Source organism: Otolemur garnettii, unplaced genomic scaffold (assembly GCF_000181295.1).
Source record: "Otolemur garnettii isolate 467f Iridium unplaced genomic scaffold, OtoGar3 scaffold00008, whole genome shotgun sequence".
In the NCBI taxonomy this organism is placed as follows: domain Eukaryota; kingdom Metazoa; phylum Chordata; class Mammalia; order Primates; family Galagidae; genus Otolemur; species Otolemur garnettii.
The window spans coordinates 39753731-39772741 of record NW_003852403.1 but is presented as its reverse complement, the minus strand read 5'-3'; the positions used below and the strand labels follow the sequence as shown (position 1 = coordinate 39772741).

Genomic DNA, 19011 nt, shown 5'->3' with positions numbered 1-19011 from the left:
AAAAAAAAAAAACCTGCAAAAAATAAAAAAATAAAAACCTGTAACTGCATTGCAAAAGAAAATTCCAAACTCACAGAAAATTTGAGGAAATTAAAACAGAAAAGAACACACAACAATGACAACAATCAAACAGCAAAAGAGATTACCACCTCAAATGATGAAAGGACTCCAAAATTACCCAAAGCCTGAACAGGTGGAGGAGTCCAAAGGCAGTGGGGGAACCTCACATAGAGCTCTCATGTCTCCTCTCCTCAAGACTTCTAGAGAAAAGTGGGATTGTCCATAGAACATCCATATCACAGAAAGTTAGAATAGAGGAACTGAGAGGACAAGGGTTTTCTGCACCCATTCTGGAATAGGAGAAAAGAGAAATGGAAAGGGAGACATGGACATCAGGATGGCTTTCGGTGGAGAAGGGGAGGCTATACTCCAGAGGCCTCAGCCTCAAATGAGACTGAAATGAACCCAGCACACTGCAGAGTTTGAGAGCCCAGACTCTGGAGTCAGACTTTCTAGTCACCTTCCATTTGTCTCTAACTGGCCTTGTGGCTTTGGACATGTTATTAAACGTGTCTGTGCCTCAGTGCCTCATCTGCTAAATTGGGATGAATTGCAATTGCACCAACCTCACTGCATTAAGAATTAAATGAATTAATGTTTTCATATTATTAGAATAGTGCTTTCCATGTAATAAATACTTCATCATTATATAACTATGAAAATTCTTTTTTAAATACTGCATACATGTTTATTTGTATAGACCCTCCACAATTTATTTACTATTTCCAACAGATGTTTTATTTGTTTCAAATCTATTATGATCAATCATGTAATGAGCATTCAGGTACATGCTAATTAGTGTGCACATTTGAAGATGCTCATGAAATAAATATCCAAGCAACTGAATTGCTTAAAGATTTGGAATGTTCATTTACAGTCTCATGCATATAATTACATTGTCCTTCAACAAGAATGCATGGATTCACAGGCATGGGAACCATTCATTCATCATTTGTGTAGCCATTCATTCATCACATATTCCTTGAGCCAATACGCTCCAGACACCATTTTAAGTAGCTGGTATTCATTAGTGAGCAACACAAAGATTGTGTTCATATGGAATCTGTATTTTAGTGGAAACAAACAACAAAAATAAGCATCTAAGGATTATCAAAGTTAGCAAAGCTATTAGCTTCCCCTCTCTATTTTTCAGCCAGAATGCCCGAGTTCCACTCCTGGCTGTGACACATAAAAACTTTTGGGGGCTACAACCAATATCATATTGAATGGAGTAAAACTCTAAGCATTTCCTGCCAAATGTGGAATCAGACATGGATGCCTATTGTCTCCACTGCTATTTAGCATAGTGTTGGAAGTCCTAGTCATTGCAATCAGACAAGAGAAAAAGATCAAAGGGATCCAAATGGGGACAGAAGAGATCAAAATCTCCCTCTTCATAGATGCCATGATCTTATACCTGGAAAACCTCAGGGACTCATCTACAAAGTTCATAGTAGTGATCAAGGAATATGAAAGTGTCTCAGGATAAAAATCAATATGCACAAATCAGTAGCCTCCATATACACCAACAACTGCCAAGCCAAGAATAAAATCAAAAACTCTATTCCTTTTACAATAGCACCAAAGAAAATGAAATACCTGGGAATATATCTAATAAAAGACACGAAAGATCTCTATCAAGAGAATTTAAAAACTTTGAGAAAGGAAATAGCAGAAGATATCAATAAATGGGAGAACATACCATGCTGTTGGCTAGAAAGACTCAACATTGTTAAAATGTCCATAATACCCAAAGCAATCTATAGAGTTAATGCAATCCTCATCAAAGCACAATGTTATACTTTAAAGAGCTTGAAAAAAATAGTACTTAGATTTATATGGAACCAGAGAAAACCCTGAATAGCAAATACAGTTCTTAGAAATAAAAACAAATCTGGAGGCACCATGTTGCCAGATTTCAGGATATATTACAAGGCTACAGTGATCAAAACAGCATGGTACTGGCACACCAATACAGATGTAGCTCTATGGAATAAGATAGAGAACTTAGAGTTTACAGCAACATATCATCATTTAATCATTTTTTATTTTTATTTTATTTTATTTTTTTTACTGTTGGGGATTCATTGAGGGTACAAGAACCGGGTTACGCTGAGTGCATTTGTTAGGTAAAGTCCCTTTTACACTTGTATCTTGCCCCCAAAAGGTGTCACACACTGAGACCCAACCCCCTCCCTCCTTCCTTCTCTCTGCTCTTCCTTTTCTCTACTCCCCTCCCAGCTTCTCTCTCTCTGCTCTCTTCTCCCATCCCCTACCATGTACTAGGTCATTAATTGTTCTCATATCAAAATTGAATGCATGATTCATACTTCTCCATTCTTGTGATGTTTTACTAAGAATAATGTGTTCCATTTCCATCCAGGTTAATACAAAGGATGTAAAGTCTTTATTTTTTTTTAATGATTGAATAGTATTCCATGGTACACATATACCACAGCTTGTTAATCCATTCCTGGGTTGGTGGGCATTTAGGCTGTTTCCACATTTTGGTGATTGTAAATTGAGCTGCAATAAACCGTCTAGTGCAAGTGTCCTTATGATAAAAGGATTTTTTTCTTTCTGGGTAGATGCCCAGTAATGAGATTGCAGGATCAAATGGGAGGTCTAGGTTGAGTTCTTTGAGGGTTCTCCATACTTCCTTCCAAAAAAATTGTATTAATTTGCAGTCCCAACAGTGTAAAAGTGTTCCCTTCTCTCCACATCCACACCAGCATCTGCAGTTTTGAGATTTTGTGATATGGGCCATTCTTGCTGGAGTTAGATGATATCTCAGGGTGGTTTTGATTTGCATTTCTCTAATAACTAGGGATGGTGAGCATTTTTCATATATTTGCTAGCCATTCCTCTGTCTGCTTTAGAGAAGGTTCTATTCATCTCTCTTGTCCATTGATATATGAGATTGTTGGCTTTTTTCTTGTGGATTAATTTGAGTTCTCTATAGATCCTAGTTATTAAGCTTTTGTCTGATTCAAAATATGCACATATCCTTTCCCATTGTATAGATTGTCTATTTGCTTTGGTTGTTGTTGCCTTAGCTGTACAGAAGCTTTCCAGTCTCATTAAGTCCCATTTGTTTCTTTTTGGTTGCTGTTGCAATTGCCACAGCAGTCTTCTTTGTAAAGTCTTTTCCCAGGCCAGTATCTTCCAATGTGTTTCCTATGCTTTCTTTGAGGATTTTTATTGTTTCATGCCTTAAATGTAAGTCCTTTATCCATCTTGAATTAAATTTGTGAGTGGAGAAAGGTGTGGGACAAGTTTCTGTCTTTTACATGGGGATATCCAGTTCTCCCAGTACCATTTATTGACTAGGGAGTCTTTCCCCCAGTATATGTTCTTGTTTGGTTTATCAAAGATTAGATGGTTGTAAGATGTTAGTTTCATTTCCTGGTTTTCTACTCGATTCCAAATACTTATGTCTCTCTTTTTGTGCCAGTACCATACTGTCTTGACCACTATGGCCTTGTAATACAGCCTAAAATCTGGTATGCTAATGTCCCCAGCTTTGTTTTTATTACTAAGAGCTGCCTCAGCTATACGGGTTTTTTTTTTTTTTTTCTGGTTCCATACAAAACAAAGAATAATTTTTTCCAAGTCTTGAAAGTATAACGTTGGTATTTTAATAGGGATGATATTGAATTGGTGGATTACTTTGGGAAGTATAGATATTTTAACAATGTTGATTCTTCCCAGCCATGAGCATGGTATGTTCTTCCATTTGTTAATATCCTCTACTATTTCAATTCTTAGGGTTTCATAATTTTCTTTATGGAAGTCCTTCAGCTCTTTTGTTAGGTATATTCCTAGGTATTTCATTGTCTTTGAAGCTATGGTAAAGGGAGTTGTGTTCTTAATTGGCCTCTCATCTTGGCTGTTGTTGGTGTATAGAAAGGCTACTGATTTGTGGACATTGATTTTATACACTGAGACATTACTGTATTTTTTGATGACTTCCAGGGTCCTGTGGTTGAGTCTTTGGGGTTCTCTAAGTATAAGATCATATCGTCAGGAAAGACGGAGAGTTTCACTTCCTCTGCCCCCATTTGGATATCCTTTATTTCCTTGTCTTGCCTAATTGTATTGGCTAGAACTTCCAGCACTGTGTTGAATAGTAATGGCGACAGAGGACAACCTTGTCTGGTTCTAGGTTTAAGAGGAAAAGCTTTCAGTTTTACTCCATCCAGTAAAATATTAGCTGTGGGTTTGCCATAGATAGCTTTGATCAGTTTAAGAAATGTGCCACCTATGCCTATACACTTCAGTGTTCTAATTAGAAAAGGATGTTGGATTTTATCGAATGCTTTTTCTGCACTTATTTAGGGTATCATATGGTCTTTGTTTTTGCTTCTGTTGATTCAGTGAATAATGTTTATGGACTTGTGTGTGTTAAACCAGCCTTGCATCCCTGGGATGAAAGCTACTTGATCGTGATGTATGAGTTTTTTAATGACTAGGATTTGGTTGAGAATTTTTGCATCTATATTCATTAGTGAAATTGGTCTGAAATTCTCCTTTTTAGTTGGGTCTTTTCCTGGTTCTGGTATCAGGGTGATGTTTACTTCATAGGACGTCTTGGGATAAGATTCCTTCCTCCTCAATTTTTGGGAATAATTTCTGCAGTATGGGAATAAGCTTTTCTTTGAAGGTTTGATAGAATGCTGATGTGAAGCCATCTGGACCAGGGCATATTTTTGTTGGGAGATTTTTTTATTGTTTCGTTGATCTCAGTGCTTGAAATTGTTCTGTTCAGGAGATCTATTTCTTCCTGGCTAAGTTTATTGTCAAAGGACAATCTTTGATAAGCCTAACAAAAACATGCAATGGTGAAAAGAATCCTTATTTAACAAATGGATCTGGGAGAACTAGTTATCCACATGTAGAAGACTGAAACTGGACCCCCACCTCTCACCATTGACAAAAATTGATTCTCCTTGTATAAAAGATTTAAATTTAAGACACAAAACAATAAAAATTCTAGAAGAGAGTGTGGGGAAAACACTTGAAGATATTGGCTTGGGAAAAACCTTATGAGGAAGACACCCCCCCCCCCCAGCAATTGTAGCAACATCAGAAATAAGTAACTGGAGTTGATCTAGCTAAAAAGCTTTTGTACATCTAATGGTACCACAAACCAATTGAATGGACAGCATTCTGAATAGGAGATTTTTGCATGTTATGAATCTGACAAAGGCCTGATGACTAGAATCTACAGCAAATTCAAATTAAACAATAAGAAAAGTGCAAACAATCCTCTCTATAAGTGGGTGAGAGATTTGAACAGAAATTCCTCTGAAGATAACAGACAAATAGCCAACAAACACATGAAAAAATCCTCATCATCTTTAATCATCAGAGAAATGCAAATCAAAACCACTCTAAGATATTACCTAACCGCAGCAAAATTAGCCCACATCACAAAGTCCCAAAACACCAGATGCTGGCATGGATAGGGAAAGAAGGGAACACTTCTACAATATTGGTGGGATGTAAACTAATACAGACTTTTTGGAGAGAAGTATGGAGAATTCTCAAAGATCTAAAAGTAGACCTTCCATTTGACCCTGTAATTCCTTTACTAGGTCTCTACCTAGAAGAACAGAAATCATTTTACCACAAAGACATTTGCACTAGAATGTTTATTGTAGCTCAATTCATAATTGCCAAGTTGTGGAAGCAACCTAAGTGCCCATCAACCTATGAATGGATCAACAAACTGTGGTATATATACCATTTAATATTATTCAGCCATTAAAAAAGATGGAGACTTTACATCTTTTTTGTTTACCTGGATGGAGTTGAAATACAGTCTTCTTAGTAAAGTATCACAAGAATGGAAAAATAAATATCCAATGTACTCCATACTAATATGAAACCAATATATAAAAAAATTACATGCTCATAAAAACAATAAGATGCTAACATTGTCCAGTTCAGGTGCAGAGGGAAGTAGGGGTGGGGGGAGGATGTTTGGAAGAAGGGGGGAGGACATGAGGCAGGATCTCACCTAATGTGCACATTGTGGGGGTGTATAACACGCCCCCGAGTGAAGGACTCTTCAACAAATGAAACTTTATGCTGGAAGTGAGAACAATGTAACCTAAAAATTGTACCATCATATTAATTTGAAAAAAAAATTTTTAAATACTCAAAAAAAAAAAAAAAACCTTGTGTGGTCTAAAACCACAGGCTTCAATCATATACTTCACTAGTGGACCCCAACCTGGGGCAGAGGTCAACAAGGGAAATGGTGCTGACCAAACTTAGTGCACAAAACATGGAAGCCTGTAAGGGTATACACTGTTTCATATGCCTAGTTGCAACATGAAAACAATGCAGCAACCTGCCTTGCTTCCCAGAATCTTTTTATTGGGTACATAACAGAGTATACATGCAAGAATGCACAGAGGTCAGTAGTCAGCATTCAAGGTTAAGAATGAGAAGGGGGAGATTACAGATCCCAGGAAGGTTGAGTAAAGGGTAAGCAGGGACATGGGGTAATGGAACATCTGAAGCAGCCAGATAACAGTGCAAGTGGGAGACAGAGTGGAGAGAGCAAGTCTTATCTCCTCAGGCAGATATCTCAGCCTCTCTAGCGTAAGCTACTAATTAATGATCTCAGCTCACCTGCACTGCTGATTTCCTAATGCAGGGATAGTCATGCAGACATTCCCCTGACTTGGAAGGTCCATGAGGAATTCAGCATATCTACCTTCTACACTTCACTGAGCATCTGCTTTGTCCTCGGGTTGTTAAAATGAGCATAATAGTAATATGGTTGGCTGAATAATGCCTTGACATGAGGAGATCTATCTGGATTATCCAAGTGGGCTCAATGTAATCACAAGAGTGCTCAGAAGAGAGAAGGAAGAGGATACGAGTTAGTAGTAGGTATGACAATGAGTAGGAGGTGCGACTATGGGGAATAGGATCTGGAGTGATGCGAAGAAGAGTTCATGTGCCAAGGAAAGCAGGCAGCCCTTAGAAAAAAATAAATAGGAAATTAGATTATCCCCTAGAGCCTCCAGAAGGAAGCAGCATGCCAATTCCTTCAATTTATCTCACCTATATGTGTTTGCTTCTACCTTTGCTAACACTACATAATTGACTTTACGTGTCAATTAAGAAGCTTGATAACATACAATGTGTAATTTTAATTTGGATCATTCCATCCATGTCATAACCATTTCCATTTTCTCTTCTGTAATCTATTTGAATAATTTGCTAAGTTTTCTTGGTATAAAGCTAAGTAGAAAATCAGCAAGTTGTAATACAATATGTACTGTAAGAGCACATATTATAAATAATCAGTTAACCCCATGTCTAAGTACACAGAAATTATATTTCATATAGTGTTAATATATAGTTACATACACATATAGGTTTGGATGTCTTTAAAATCTCTTCGAAATTTCAGTCACTTCTTCTGATAAAGAAGCTGAGAGAAGGGGTAACAAATGGCATCAATGCTCAAGTCATACACTTCAGGAAGACATAAAAAAAGATGAGTATAATTTGGAGTGTTAAGTTGTCCTCTTGACTCTGCTTTGGAGGCAACATGAGGCTAAGGACTTCACACCATCGAATGACCATAAAACTTATGTTAAGTGTAAAAGAACATAGTGGAAATGGAAAATAATAAAACCTAGGAATTTCTTTCATGGATTTTCTTTGTGTTTGGGGAGAAAAGAGTATCACTCAGAACATGTGAGTAGCGACATGAAAGCATGTTTCCAATCTTGTAAACTGAAAGTAATAAAAATTATCTGCATCTTTATTTAGAAGAAATTAATTCCACTTTGTATTAATGCCACAGCAATACCAAAGCAAGTTCATCAATTCTAGTACATAGGGCTAATTTCTCCTTATCACTGATCTTACCAATATTTCCTTACAGTTTGGAGTTGCTTCTGGACACAGATTTTCCTTCAAATACAAACCTCTAGTAACTTTAGGAGACACTCAGCCAAGAGACCTTCTCTACCTTCTTCTCCTATGTCCTTCTCTTTGTCTATCATTTTGAGAATGAACATGGCCTCCTGGGACTTTATTTCCATTTATATTCTACTTGCCTTGTGCACAAAAGAAAGAAAGTCTGAAAACTCATCCGACAAATAATAATGACATATCTTTAGAATGTGCAGGAAAATAAGTCTGAATTATCATACACTCATCATTTTCTCTGTTTTACAGTGACAGCATTAGTAACTCAATATTAGGTAAGGTTTATTACATGTGGAAATCAATATGAAGGTTATAGACTATTCCTACTCTAGTAGGTATGTTTGAGTAGTGAAACTCATGAAATTCTCTTAAAATGAGCTATGATGCCAACTGAATCCAGAGGGAATGTGGAGATGTAAGAACAGAGGTCAGAGAAAGCATCTCTGATACTGGGGAGGAGGTAAATGACACATGGGCCAGCACAGCAGCAGCCACACCATGTGCTCTGCGTTAGACAGGAACAAAACAGAGCTGGTAAAAGGGTGGCAGAGAAGCAAATCCATTGAAAATTGGAGTAGTGTCAATAGCCTTTGGATCCACCAGAGATTTCAGGTTAAAGTTCTGTAGAATGGAGGTCAGGAACAAAAACAGTTCCATGCGGGCCAGTCCTTCTCCTGCACAAATCCGTTTTCCTAAAAATAACAACAGAAAGGGTAATTATTCCTTCTGTGTAGCAACAACTGTGAAAACTATTATTTGTGACTAGAATAACGAGGATAATAACTTTTTTATGAATTCTTGGAAGGAAGGAGATTGTGTAGGCAAATGAACAAAGAATGGACATGTTTTCTGACTACCTAAGATCTCATCCTCGGGGCACCATGCATTTAACAAATTTTTTTTTTTTTTTTTTTTTTTTTGCAGTTTTTGGCCAGAGCTGGGTTTGAACCCACCACCTCTAGGATATGGGGCTGGCACCCTACTCCTTGAGCCACAGACACTGCCACAACAAATATTTATTAAGTATCAACTCCATGTCAGGTACTTTATTAAATAGTATTCTATTAAAACAGCTATTTTGATGTTTTGAGTTTCTATTTACATTTTTCAAGAAACACCCACCCAGATTCTCAGGAGTCCCATTCCAAGTCTGACATTCCATGATCTTTCTTCCACTCTTCACACCCTCTGTTACCAGTGCTAGTCATACACATCTTCATCATTGTCCAATGAACACTGCAGTGTTGTTTTATATCATGCTGTTCCTTTGGCTGAGATGCACTTTTCTTATATTACATTCAGAACATAGGTCAAATTTCATTTCCTCTTTATGCTCTTTGTAGTACCCTTAAGCAATAAAGTCCTGTCCTCTTAGAGTTTCCTCAACATCAAATTCATGTTTTCACTGGAGCATTTATGTTCTGAATGTTTCTCTCTCATTTTTTCTTTTTTTTTTGAGACGGAGCCTCAAGCTATCCCCCTGGGTAGAGTGCCGTGGCATCACAGCTCACAGCAACCTCCAACTCCCAGGCTCAAGCGAGTCTCCTGCCTCTGCCTCCCAAGTAGCTGGGAACACAGGTGCCTGCCACAACGCCCGGCCATTTTTTGGTTGCAGCCATCATTGTTGTTTGGCGCCCGGGCTGGGGATTCGAACCCGCCACCTTAGGTGTATGTGGCTGGCGCCTTAGCCGATTGAGCCACAGGTGCCGAGAGGAATGTTTCTCTCTCAAATTGATATATTGAAATAAAATCCCTTCTGCAACAGTATCAAGGGATGCCACCATATAAGATGAATAACTCATGGGGTCTCTGCACTTGCAAAAGAGATGCAAGGGAACTATTTCTCCCCTCTTGCTCTTTTTGTCCTTCCACCATGGGAGGACACAAAGAGAGCATCATCTACAGGAACAGGCCCTCACCACATACCAACACTGCTCGTGCCTTGATCACGGACTGCCCTGCCTCCAAAATTGTGAGTAATAAATTTCTGTTCTTTATAAATTACCCAGTCTTGGGGACTTTGTTAGGGCATCTCAAACTGATGAAAACAGCAGGGATCACCTGAATCACACCTCTCAGTTTATTTGTGATTGTGCTAAAATATGAATTTTGAAGGGAGGGCACTTTCCTCATTATCTTGGTATCTACAGTGCCGGATATAAAGCAGATATCAAAAGCCATAGAACGGCCAACAAACACATGAAAAAATGGTCATCCTTCCTAATTATTAGAGAAATGAGAATAAAACAACCATGAGATGTCACCAAACCCCAGTGAAAACAGCCCACATCACAATGTCCCAAAGCTTCAGATGCCGGTGCATATGTGGAGAGAAGGGAACATTTTTACACTTTTGGTGAGATTGCAAACTAATATAGTCTCTTTGATAAGAAGTGTGGAAAATCCTCAAAGAACTCAAAGTAGACATTTCATTTGCTCCTATAATCCCATTACTAAGGATCAACGCAGAATAAAGAAAATCATTTACCGTAAGGACATCTGTACTAGAATGTTATTTTTTTTTTTTTACTTGAATGTGCTTTATTATCTGGAACTCTCATTCAAGTAGAACGTCTCAGTCTCTTGAGTGTAATTATAATTGATAATCATATGTTGACTTTCTATTTTTATTAAATGATAGCTGTGTACATTAATGCAATCATGGGGTACAATGTGGTATTTTCATATACAATTTGAAATACTTTCATCAAATGACATAGCTTTTATGTCATTTTCTTAGTTATTGTGTACGCTATGGAATACTATGCAGTCATAAAGAAAGATGGAGACTTTAAGTCCTTCATGTTTACATGGATGGAGCTGGAAAATGTTCTTCTTAGCAAAGTATTACTAGAATGTTTATTACAGCTCACTCACAATTATCAAGATGTGGAATCAACCCAAGTGCCTATCAACTCATGAGTGGATCAATAAACTGGTGTGGTATATGTGTGTATATATATATATATCATGTGTATATGTGTGTGTGTGTGTGTGTATATATATATATATATATATATATATAAAATCATGGAATGCTATTCAGGCATAAAAAATATGGAGACTTCACATCTTTTTTTATTAACCTGGATGGATTTGGAGGACATTCTACTTAGTAAAGTATCACAAGATTAGAAAGGAAAGTATCCAATGTAGTAAATACTAACGTGAAACCAGCAGATTAACCAATACACAATCACACTGGAGAAAAACACAATTAAACTCAAGTTGGGGGCCAAGGGAAGGAGAGACGGGCAAGGCTGGAGGAAGGAGAGGAACTGGTGTGCTCTCACCTAACAGGCACAATGTAAGCACATATGGCACTCCTCCTGGGGAAAGGGCACGCAGACAACTTGGACTTTACCAAACAAATGCAAACAACATAACTAAATCATCTATACCCTCATACTAAACTGAAGAGAAAAATTTTGGAAAAGGCCACAGAGTATAGAATGGGGTTTGCATGTCCAGAGACTCAGCACACATACCACAGCTATGGAGAAACAATATCCAAGATATCTAAGCATGACAGGACAGAGAACAGAATGCTCTGTGATCACTGCAGAGTAGCCAGCCATATTCCATAATGACTCCGTGATTATTAGAGAAATGTCCTGCTCCTCTGGTTCATTACCTTCTTGAAAATGCCCTGCCTTCTCCTCATTCTATTTTCTGTGCCTCCTTTGAGGCAGCTTAAATGTCGTTTCTGCTATGAGAACAGAATTGCTTCTTCCGTTTTATGCCTCAGTGTGGGATGCGAGAGGGCAGGGCAGGCATCTTCTCTCTCTGTCCCCTTCACCAGTAGCCTGTGCATTTCTCCCTCACAGCCCCAGTCATACTGAATTATAATAAGCACATTTGCTCGTCTACTTCTCTAACTTGGGAGTGAGTTCTTAAGGCTCCCCCCTGTGCCTGAGGTTGTTTGTATCCCCAGAGCTCAGCCTGGGTCTGAGAAACATCACATAGAAGACACTCAGTGAAGTTTTGGAGTTAGATGCCTTTCTCATGGTGAGTAAGGAAAGGATAAATGAATTATTTCAGTTTTTTTTTCACATTAGTATGAGGGTACATACGATTAGGTTACCTTGTTTGCATTTGTAGAGTCAAGTCCAAATTGTAGTCTTGTTCTTTACCCAGGAAGTGTGAAATACACCCCTTCATTGTACCTGTTAAGTGGGAACTTACCAAACCACCTCTCCCCCTCCCTCCTTCTTGAATTGGTGTTTTTCTCTCCTGTGGGCTATAGTTGTTTCAACTTAGTTTCAGTACATGGGATGCTTGCTTTTTCATTATTCAGATATGTTGGGGACTCTGCATCTTTTATAATTACCTGGAAGGATAAATGAGTTCTAAGTTCTAGGAGGATTTCCTGGGTACCTCAGTTATATACCTAGTGGCAGAATTCAACCAACCTATACTTCAGCTAGGAGAAACTGGGTCAACTCCCCAAACCCCTCTAATCTGGCCTAACAGCAAGGAAGTATCCTGAGGTGGGGAGCACATGGGCATAGGGAGTGTTGCTCTGATCATGTACAAGAAGCAATTAATCATGCCAAATCTAGAAGAGACACCATGGAAGTTCCAACGGATCCCCCCAAATAATCTTATTCTCTGAAGTGCAAATGTAAATGAATTTCTATTACCTGCTGAGAAAGGCATGAAGTAGTCACTTTTCCTAAAGTTGCCACTCTCATCCAGAAAGTGGCTAGGGTCAAACGTTTCTGGGTTGGGGAATTCCTTGCAGTCATGCAGCACAGATGTTAGGGATGTTAATACAGTTGTGCCCTAGAAACCATAAACATAAATAAACCAAGTTATAAAGTCATGGAACTAGAAGAAACAATGATAATTGCCTGGTTAATTCTTTTGATGTGTCTATGAGGAAATGCTGTAACATTTTCAGACAGTACATTTCCAACCAGACAGACCTAGTAATAAAAGACATCGAGTTAAAGCGAGTGTCAGTGATCTTGATAAAGTCGGCTCCAATCACATTTGAAGTACTCTGGTACTTTGGTGCTAAACCTTCCAAATTTTTTCACCGTATAATAAATTTTGGACATGAGTGACTATCCCCACTTGGTGCTCTAGTTCATCTTTTCAGTTTTGACATACATTTCATACATAGAGCATGCTTTAAAAGGAAGCCTCTCTTGGCAGCTGAAATGTCTGCAGTGTCTGCTCAGAGGTCATTTATAATCATCATATGTCGTCATTTTAAAAATCACCTTCTGCAATAGTCACAACAAATATGATAAGTGTAAAACGATAGTGTTCATCATTCCCATGTAGTTTGATGGTCTCCATTATGGGAAAGATACTCATTACAAATCAGTCCTAGCTTTAAAACATAGAAAGAAATGATAAAATGAGGAAAAATTGTCACTTTGTAAGAATTCAGGTCAGGATTTTCATTTCAGACAAGGATCATCAATTAAAGCTCAAACTTCAGAGTTCATGGTTTAAGAAGAAGGACTTTTATACAGTCTTAATGGACCTTGCCATAGATTTTTATTCATTTACATGATAAGCAGAATCTCTGCAACGGAGAGATATTTTAATACCATTTTATTACTAAGGAACTTTGCATAACTAATAATGGCACAAGACTTTGCAACTTAACAAATCTCATTGATTTTTTCCCCTTGAAAATACAACCTTGGGTTATACTTTTTTTAATTTTAGTAATAATATGACCTGTCTTTAACAGAAGGGAGTAGTAGGTAGCATAGCATCTAGAATGTCTGGATGAATATGGAAACCATGTGTTAGAAGGCATTGCACAGCTGCTAAGATAAAAATTGTTCTCAAGAATCTAGAGATAGGAAAACATCAGAGCGGTAAGTTAGTGGCTACAGTTAATTCCAACTGTGTTTACATCATGTTCAACTCTGAATCAGGGCAAGAGGTCTTACATCATTATAATTGCCTAAGAGAGAGGAATGAATCCTTTCTGGAGGGGGATAAATATCTCTGATACTCTACATGTTTTCATTTATGATATTTGGTATTTTACCAAAAATTATTAAGCACTTCAAAGATACAGCTAAGTGGTCTAAGAAGAAAAGTGGGAGAAGGAAAGGGAATAAACAGAGACCCACATTTAGGAACATTTCTTCCTAATTTCAAGAGCCAGCATTATCTTGGCATCAGAAATCTGACCAGAAAATTTTGAAGAAGTAAAAACACAGATCAAAATACATCATAAATATAAATACATAAGTCCTGAATAATATAAAGCACATCAAATATAGCTATGTGTGTGTACACATGTATATTTAAAACAGAAGGTAGAGACAATGCATGCCATCATTCCAATAAATGCAGAAAATCAATTTGATAAAATTAGACACAAATTTATGACAACAATTCATATAAGAATAAGAGAAGAGAGCAAGCTTTCCTAATCTGATGAAGAATATGTACCTAAATGAACTTAAAGCATCATTTTTAGCAGTGAGATGTTAAACCTCCACCCTTTATTGCAGATTATAAATGAAACAAGGATGCCCGCTATCACCAATTCTGTTCAACACCATCCCGGAAATACCGGCCAGTGCAATAATATAATAAACAGAAATTAAGGACACAGGAATTGGAAAATGAGAAATAAAACAAATATGTACGTGGTATTAGCTTAGATAGCCAAATAATGTACATGGAAATTCCCCATGAATCTACAGTCAAATTAGCAATGATTAGTCAATTTAGAAAAGAGTTAGATTTATGTCATAATAATGGTAAAATCAATTCTATAGTATTGCCACTCACTAATAGTATGTACAAATAAATAGAAAAGGCATTTTATAAATGTATAACAACAAAAAATAATAATTACCTAGAAAAATCTTACTAAAATGTTTGTAAACCACTGTACCAAAAATTAATATTACTAAGAAAATAAAAGACAACTCAAATAAATTAGGAGTATAAACTTATTCATGGATAGAAAGATTCAATATGTCAAGCTATCATTTTTTTCCAAATTGATCTATACATTAAATATCTTTTTTGTTAGGCTTATCAAAGACCAAATAATGATATGTGGCTAGGTTCATCTCTAGATTCTCTATTCTATTCCATATATCTACATCTCTATTTTTGTGCCAGTACCATGATGTTTTGATCACTATAGATTTGCAATATAACATGAAGTCTGGTAGCATGATGCCTCAAGATTTGTTTTTATTTCTAAGTACTATATTGGCTATTAAAGGTTTTTTCTGATTCCATATAAAAGGAAGTACCATTATTTCAAGTTCTTTAAAATATGACATTGGTGCTTTGATGGGAATTGCAATAAATCTGTAGATTGCTTTGGGTAGTGTGGACATTTTAACAATGTCATGAAAGCAACCCAAATACCCATCAACCCATGAAAGGATCAACAGATTGTGGTATATGTATACCATGGAATATTATTCCGCCATTAAAAAAAAGATGGAAACTTTACATCTTTTACCCAAGTAAACACCTGGATAGAATTGGAACACATTCTTCTTAGTAAAGTATCTCAAGAATGGGGGGAAAGTGTCCAATTTACTCAATACTATTATCAAACCAACATATAAACACACACTCATATAAATAACAAAACACAAATATAGTCTAGTAAGAGGGAAGGAAGAGAAAGAAGAGGGAAGAGGAGGGGGGAGGTCAGTTGGTGGGAGGATGGAGGGCACTTGGTGGGATCTCACCTACTGTGTACAATGCAATGGCATATTGCAAAATAACTAAGAGTGAACTATAAGTGTATTACCACAAAAAATAAGTAAGCAGGTGATGGTTATGTTAATCACTGTGATTTAAGCATACTACATTTTATTATCAAACCATCATATTGTACCCATATATGTATACAGTTATGATTTTAATTAAAAATTAACTAAAAAACTGAGTTTCAATTAAAAAATAAGTTCTGTCAAGAAAAAATTAAAAGTAAATAAATAAACATACATTAAATATCACCCTGATAGAAATCCCAGCAAAGTGTTTGGCTAATTAGTAAACTTTTATTTATACAATTTATTTGGAAGTGTGTATACCTAAGAGTAGCCAACATAATCTTGAAGAAGAAGAACAAATTTGGAAGACACAACCGCTAGGTACCAAGACCTGTTCATTCTAAAGCTTTACAGCTCCAAATTGAAACAACACAAAGTCCATCAAGCTGCCACACATCTGAGTTTTGTACTTCTCTCATCTTGTGTTGGTAGAGGATTGGGACCATACAATGGATTTGGGAATTTTAAGAGAACTGAGGTGCCATGTCAGAAAAACAAGTTTACCTTGGGGATCAGGTAGTTTCTAAACTTAATATCACGGGTCACCGCATGAGGGAGGTTGGTGGGAATGAGGTCAATGTATCTCTGGACCTCATGCACCACGGCATCCGTGTAGGGCATGTGGCTCCTGTCCTGCATGCAGGGGCTCCGGTGTCTGCCAATCACATGGTTAATTTCCTCCTGGACTTTAGCTGATAAGACACAAGTAAGAGGTGATGGAAAAGGACAAAAATGGACATTTGTCATAGGAATCAGGGTTATGCTTATGAAAGTACCACATAGTCAATACAAACTTAAATTATAGAGAGAAAATTACCTTTAGACTTAGAGACTTGTTATAATAGAAATCCATATAATTGTACCATAAGCTAGGTCTTAAGATAAATCTTTACATACATTATGTGTATTGACATATATAAGTACTACAAACAGAAATGATGAAATGTTTGATATATAAATTAAGAATTATTCCCACAGTCTCAGGAAGATGTTTCAAATTGATAGTAATAATTTCCTAATTATTGGGAACCTCAGGCTATCAATCACCTCTCTGTTGGTGGTTTCCTGTAGTCCATTCTTCCTACCTTTTTTTTTTTTTTTTTTTTGAGACAGGAGCCTCAAGCTGTCCCCCTGGGTAGAGTGCTGTGGCATCACAGCTCACAGCAACCTCCAACTCCTGGGCTCAAGCAAGTCTCCTGCCTCAGCCTCCCAGGTAGCTGGGACCACAGGTGCCTGCCACAATGCCTGGCCATTTTTTGTTTGCAGCCGTCATTGTTGTTTGGCGGCCTGGGCTGGATTCGAACCCACCACCTTGGGTGTACGTGGCTGGTGCCTTAGCCACTTGAGCCACAGGTGCCAAGCCCATTCTTTCTACTTTAAAGACACTAATTCTCATTTATAAGAAGTTATTGTCATTCATAATTGCTAGGTCATGGAAGAAGCCCAAGTGATCCATGAATGGATTAGTAAATTGTGGTATATGTACACTATGGAATACTATGCAACCATAAAGAAAGATGGAGGCTTTACCTCCTTCATGTTAACATGGATGGAGCTGGAAAATATTCTTCTTAGCAAAGTATCTTAAGAATGGAAGAAAAAGTATCCAATGTACTCAGCCCTACTATGAAACTAATTTATAGCTTTCATAGGAAAGCTATAACCCAATTTTAGCCCAGGAATATGGGGAGAGGGGTGAGGGAGGGGAGGGGAGGGAGGAGGGTGGATGGAGGGAGGGTGATTGGTGGGATCATGCCTATGGTTCATCCTATAAGGGTACATGTGAATCTCTCTAAATGTAGACTATAAACGTCTTAACACAATAACTAAGAAAAAGACATGAAGGCTATGTTAACCAGTTGGATGAAAGTATTTCAAATTGTATATAGAAACAGTATACTGTACCCCACGTTAGTATTAATGTACACAGCTATGATTTAATTTTTTTTAAATGTTATTGTCATTTCAGGGCAATTATTAACACACAAAAAAGTATCTGTTGCATAGCTAGAATTCATTAAAGGTAAATTTCTAAAGAAATTTATAAAAGAAAAAATATTGAGCCGCATCTCAAAAATACTTTTATTTTGTCAAACACCTGTTTTATGGAACAGATTTCTGGAATAATAAGCTTCTTTTAGGTATACCTTTTGCCTAAATGGGGACACCTTTCTTATGAATCTAATTTTTTAGAATACTTTCCAGACTGGAAAGATCCCAGGTAACCTCACTAACTTTTGAGAATCTCCAGATAGGATTCAGTAAGGAGAATGCATTTTCCCTACTTCAATATTAGAACATGGAATTTTGCCTCGGTGCCTGTGGCTCAAGTGGCTAAGGCACCAGCCACATACACCTAAGATGGTGGGTTCAAATCCAGCCCCGGCCCGCCAAAACAATGATGGCTGCAACCAAAAAATAGCCAGGTGTTGTGGCAGGCACCTGTGGTCCCAGCTTCTTGGTAGGCAGAGGCAGGAGACTCGTTTGAGCCCAAGAGTTGGAGGTTGCTGTGAGCTGTGATGCTATGGCACTCTACCCCCCAGGGGGATAGCTTGAGGCTCTGTCTCAAAAAAAAAAAAAAAAAAAAAAGAACATGAAATGTTCATAATGAGGAAAGGTATCTTCAAAAGTATACCCACTGTTCAAAGTTTTTTTCTCATAAAAAGCCAATGTGCAATCCCAACCAATTTAGGTTGTTGCCTCTGTCTGGTGTAAATTATCACCCATGAGATACAGACTCTGCACCAGATTGCTATAGCTTTTCCTACTACCATGGTGCCTTCACTTCCCTCAGTCATCCTCTTCTGTTTTGCCAAGATGTCCCACTTTAATAACATCATTACATTTGTACTAATTATAGCTGGTGGCACAGAATTTTAAAATGTGTCACTTTAATAAGGGAAACAGGATGGAAGACATCAGCCGTCCTCCTAACATTACTTTTGAAGTTCACATTGCTCCTCATCTGTGGTCATACCTGTGACTTCCGGATGCTTCAGCAGGAGCAGGAGGGCGTATCTCAGGGTTGTGCTTGTTGTCTCTGTCCCAGCTCCAAAAAAGTCAGATGCAGTGATTATCAAGTTTTCAACAGTAAACTCCGACTGTTGATTATGCTTTTCCTAGGATTAGTTGAATGTTATCACTGACAAATTCATATGCCAGCATATTTAATTACAGTGAATCCATAATAACTCACATTGTTAGAAAC

The 19011-nt window shown here is 37.5% G+C and overlaps 1 protein-coding gene across 2 annotated transcripts in view; it reads right to left on the bottom strand.

Moving 5' to 3' along the window:
- Positions 1 to 19011, bottom strand: part of LOC100950266 (cytochrome P450 2C19) — a 63738-nt gene that overhangs the window by 31893 nt on the left and 12834 nt on the right. Inside the window, exons 6-9 of one of the 2 annotated variants that reach the window (XM_003783727.3) lie at positions 18781 to 18922; positions 16308 to 16495; positions 12663 to 12804; positions 7818 to 8711 (exon numbers count right to left, since the gene is read on the bottom strand). In XM_003783727.3, the coding sequence (XP_003783775.1) occupies positions 8530 to 8711; positions 12663 to 12804; positions 16308 to 16495; positions 18781 to 18922 (654 nt within the window). In that variant the 3' untranslated portion in view covers positions 7818 to 8529. Of the gene's footprint in view, positions 1 to 7817; positions 8712 to 12662; positions 12805 to 16307; positions 16496 to 18780; positions 18923 to 19011 lie in introns of those variants that run through there. The other variant, XM_023509476.1, reaches the window with a different exon arrangement.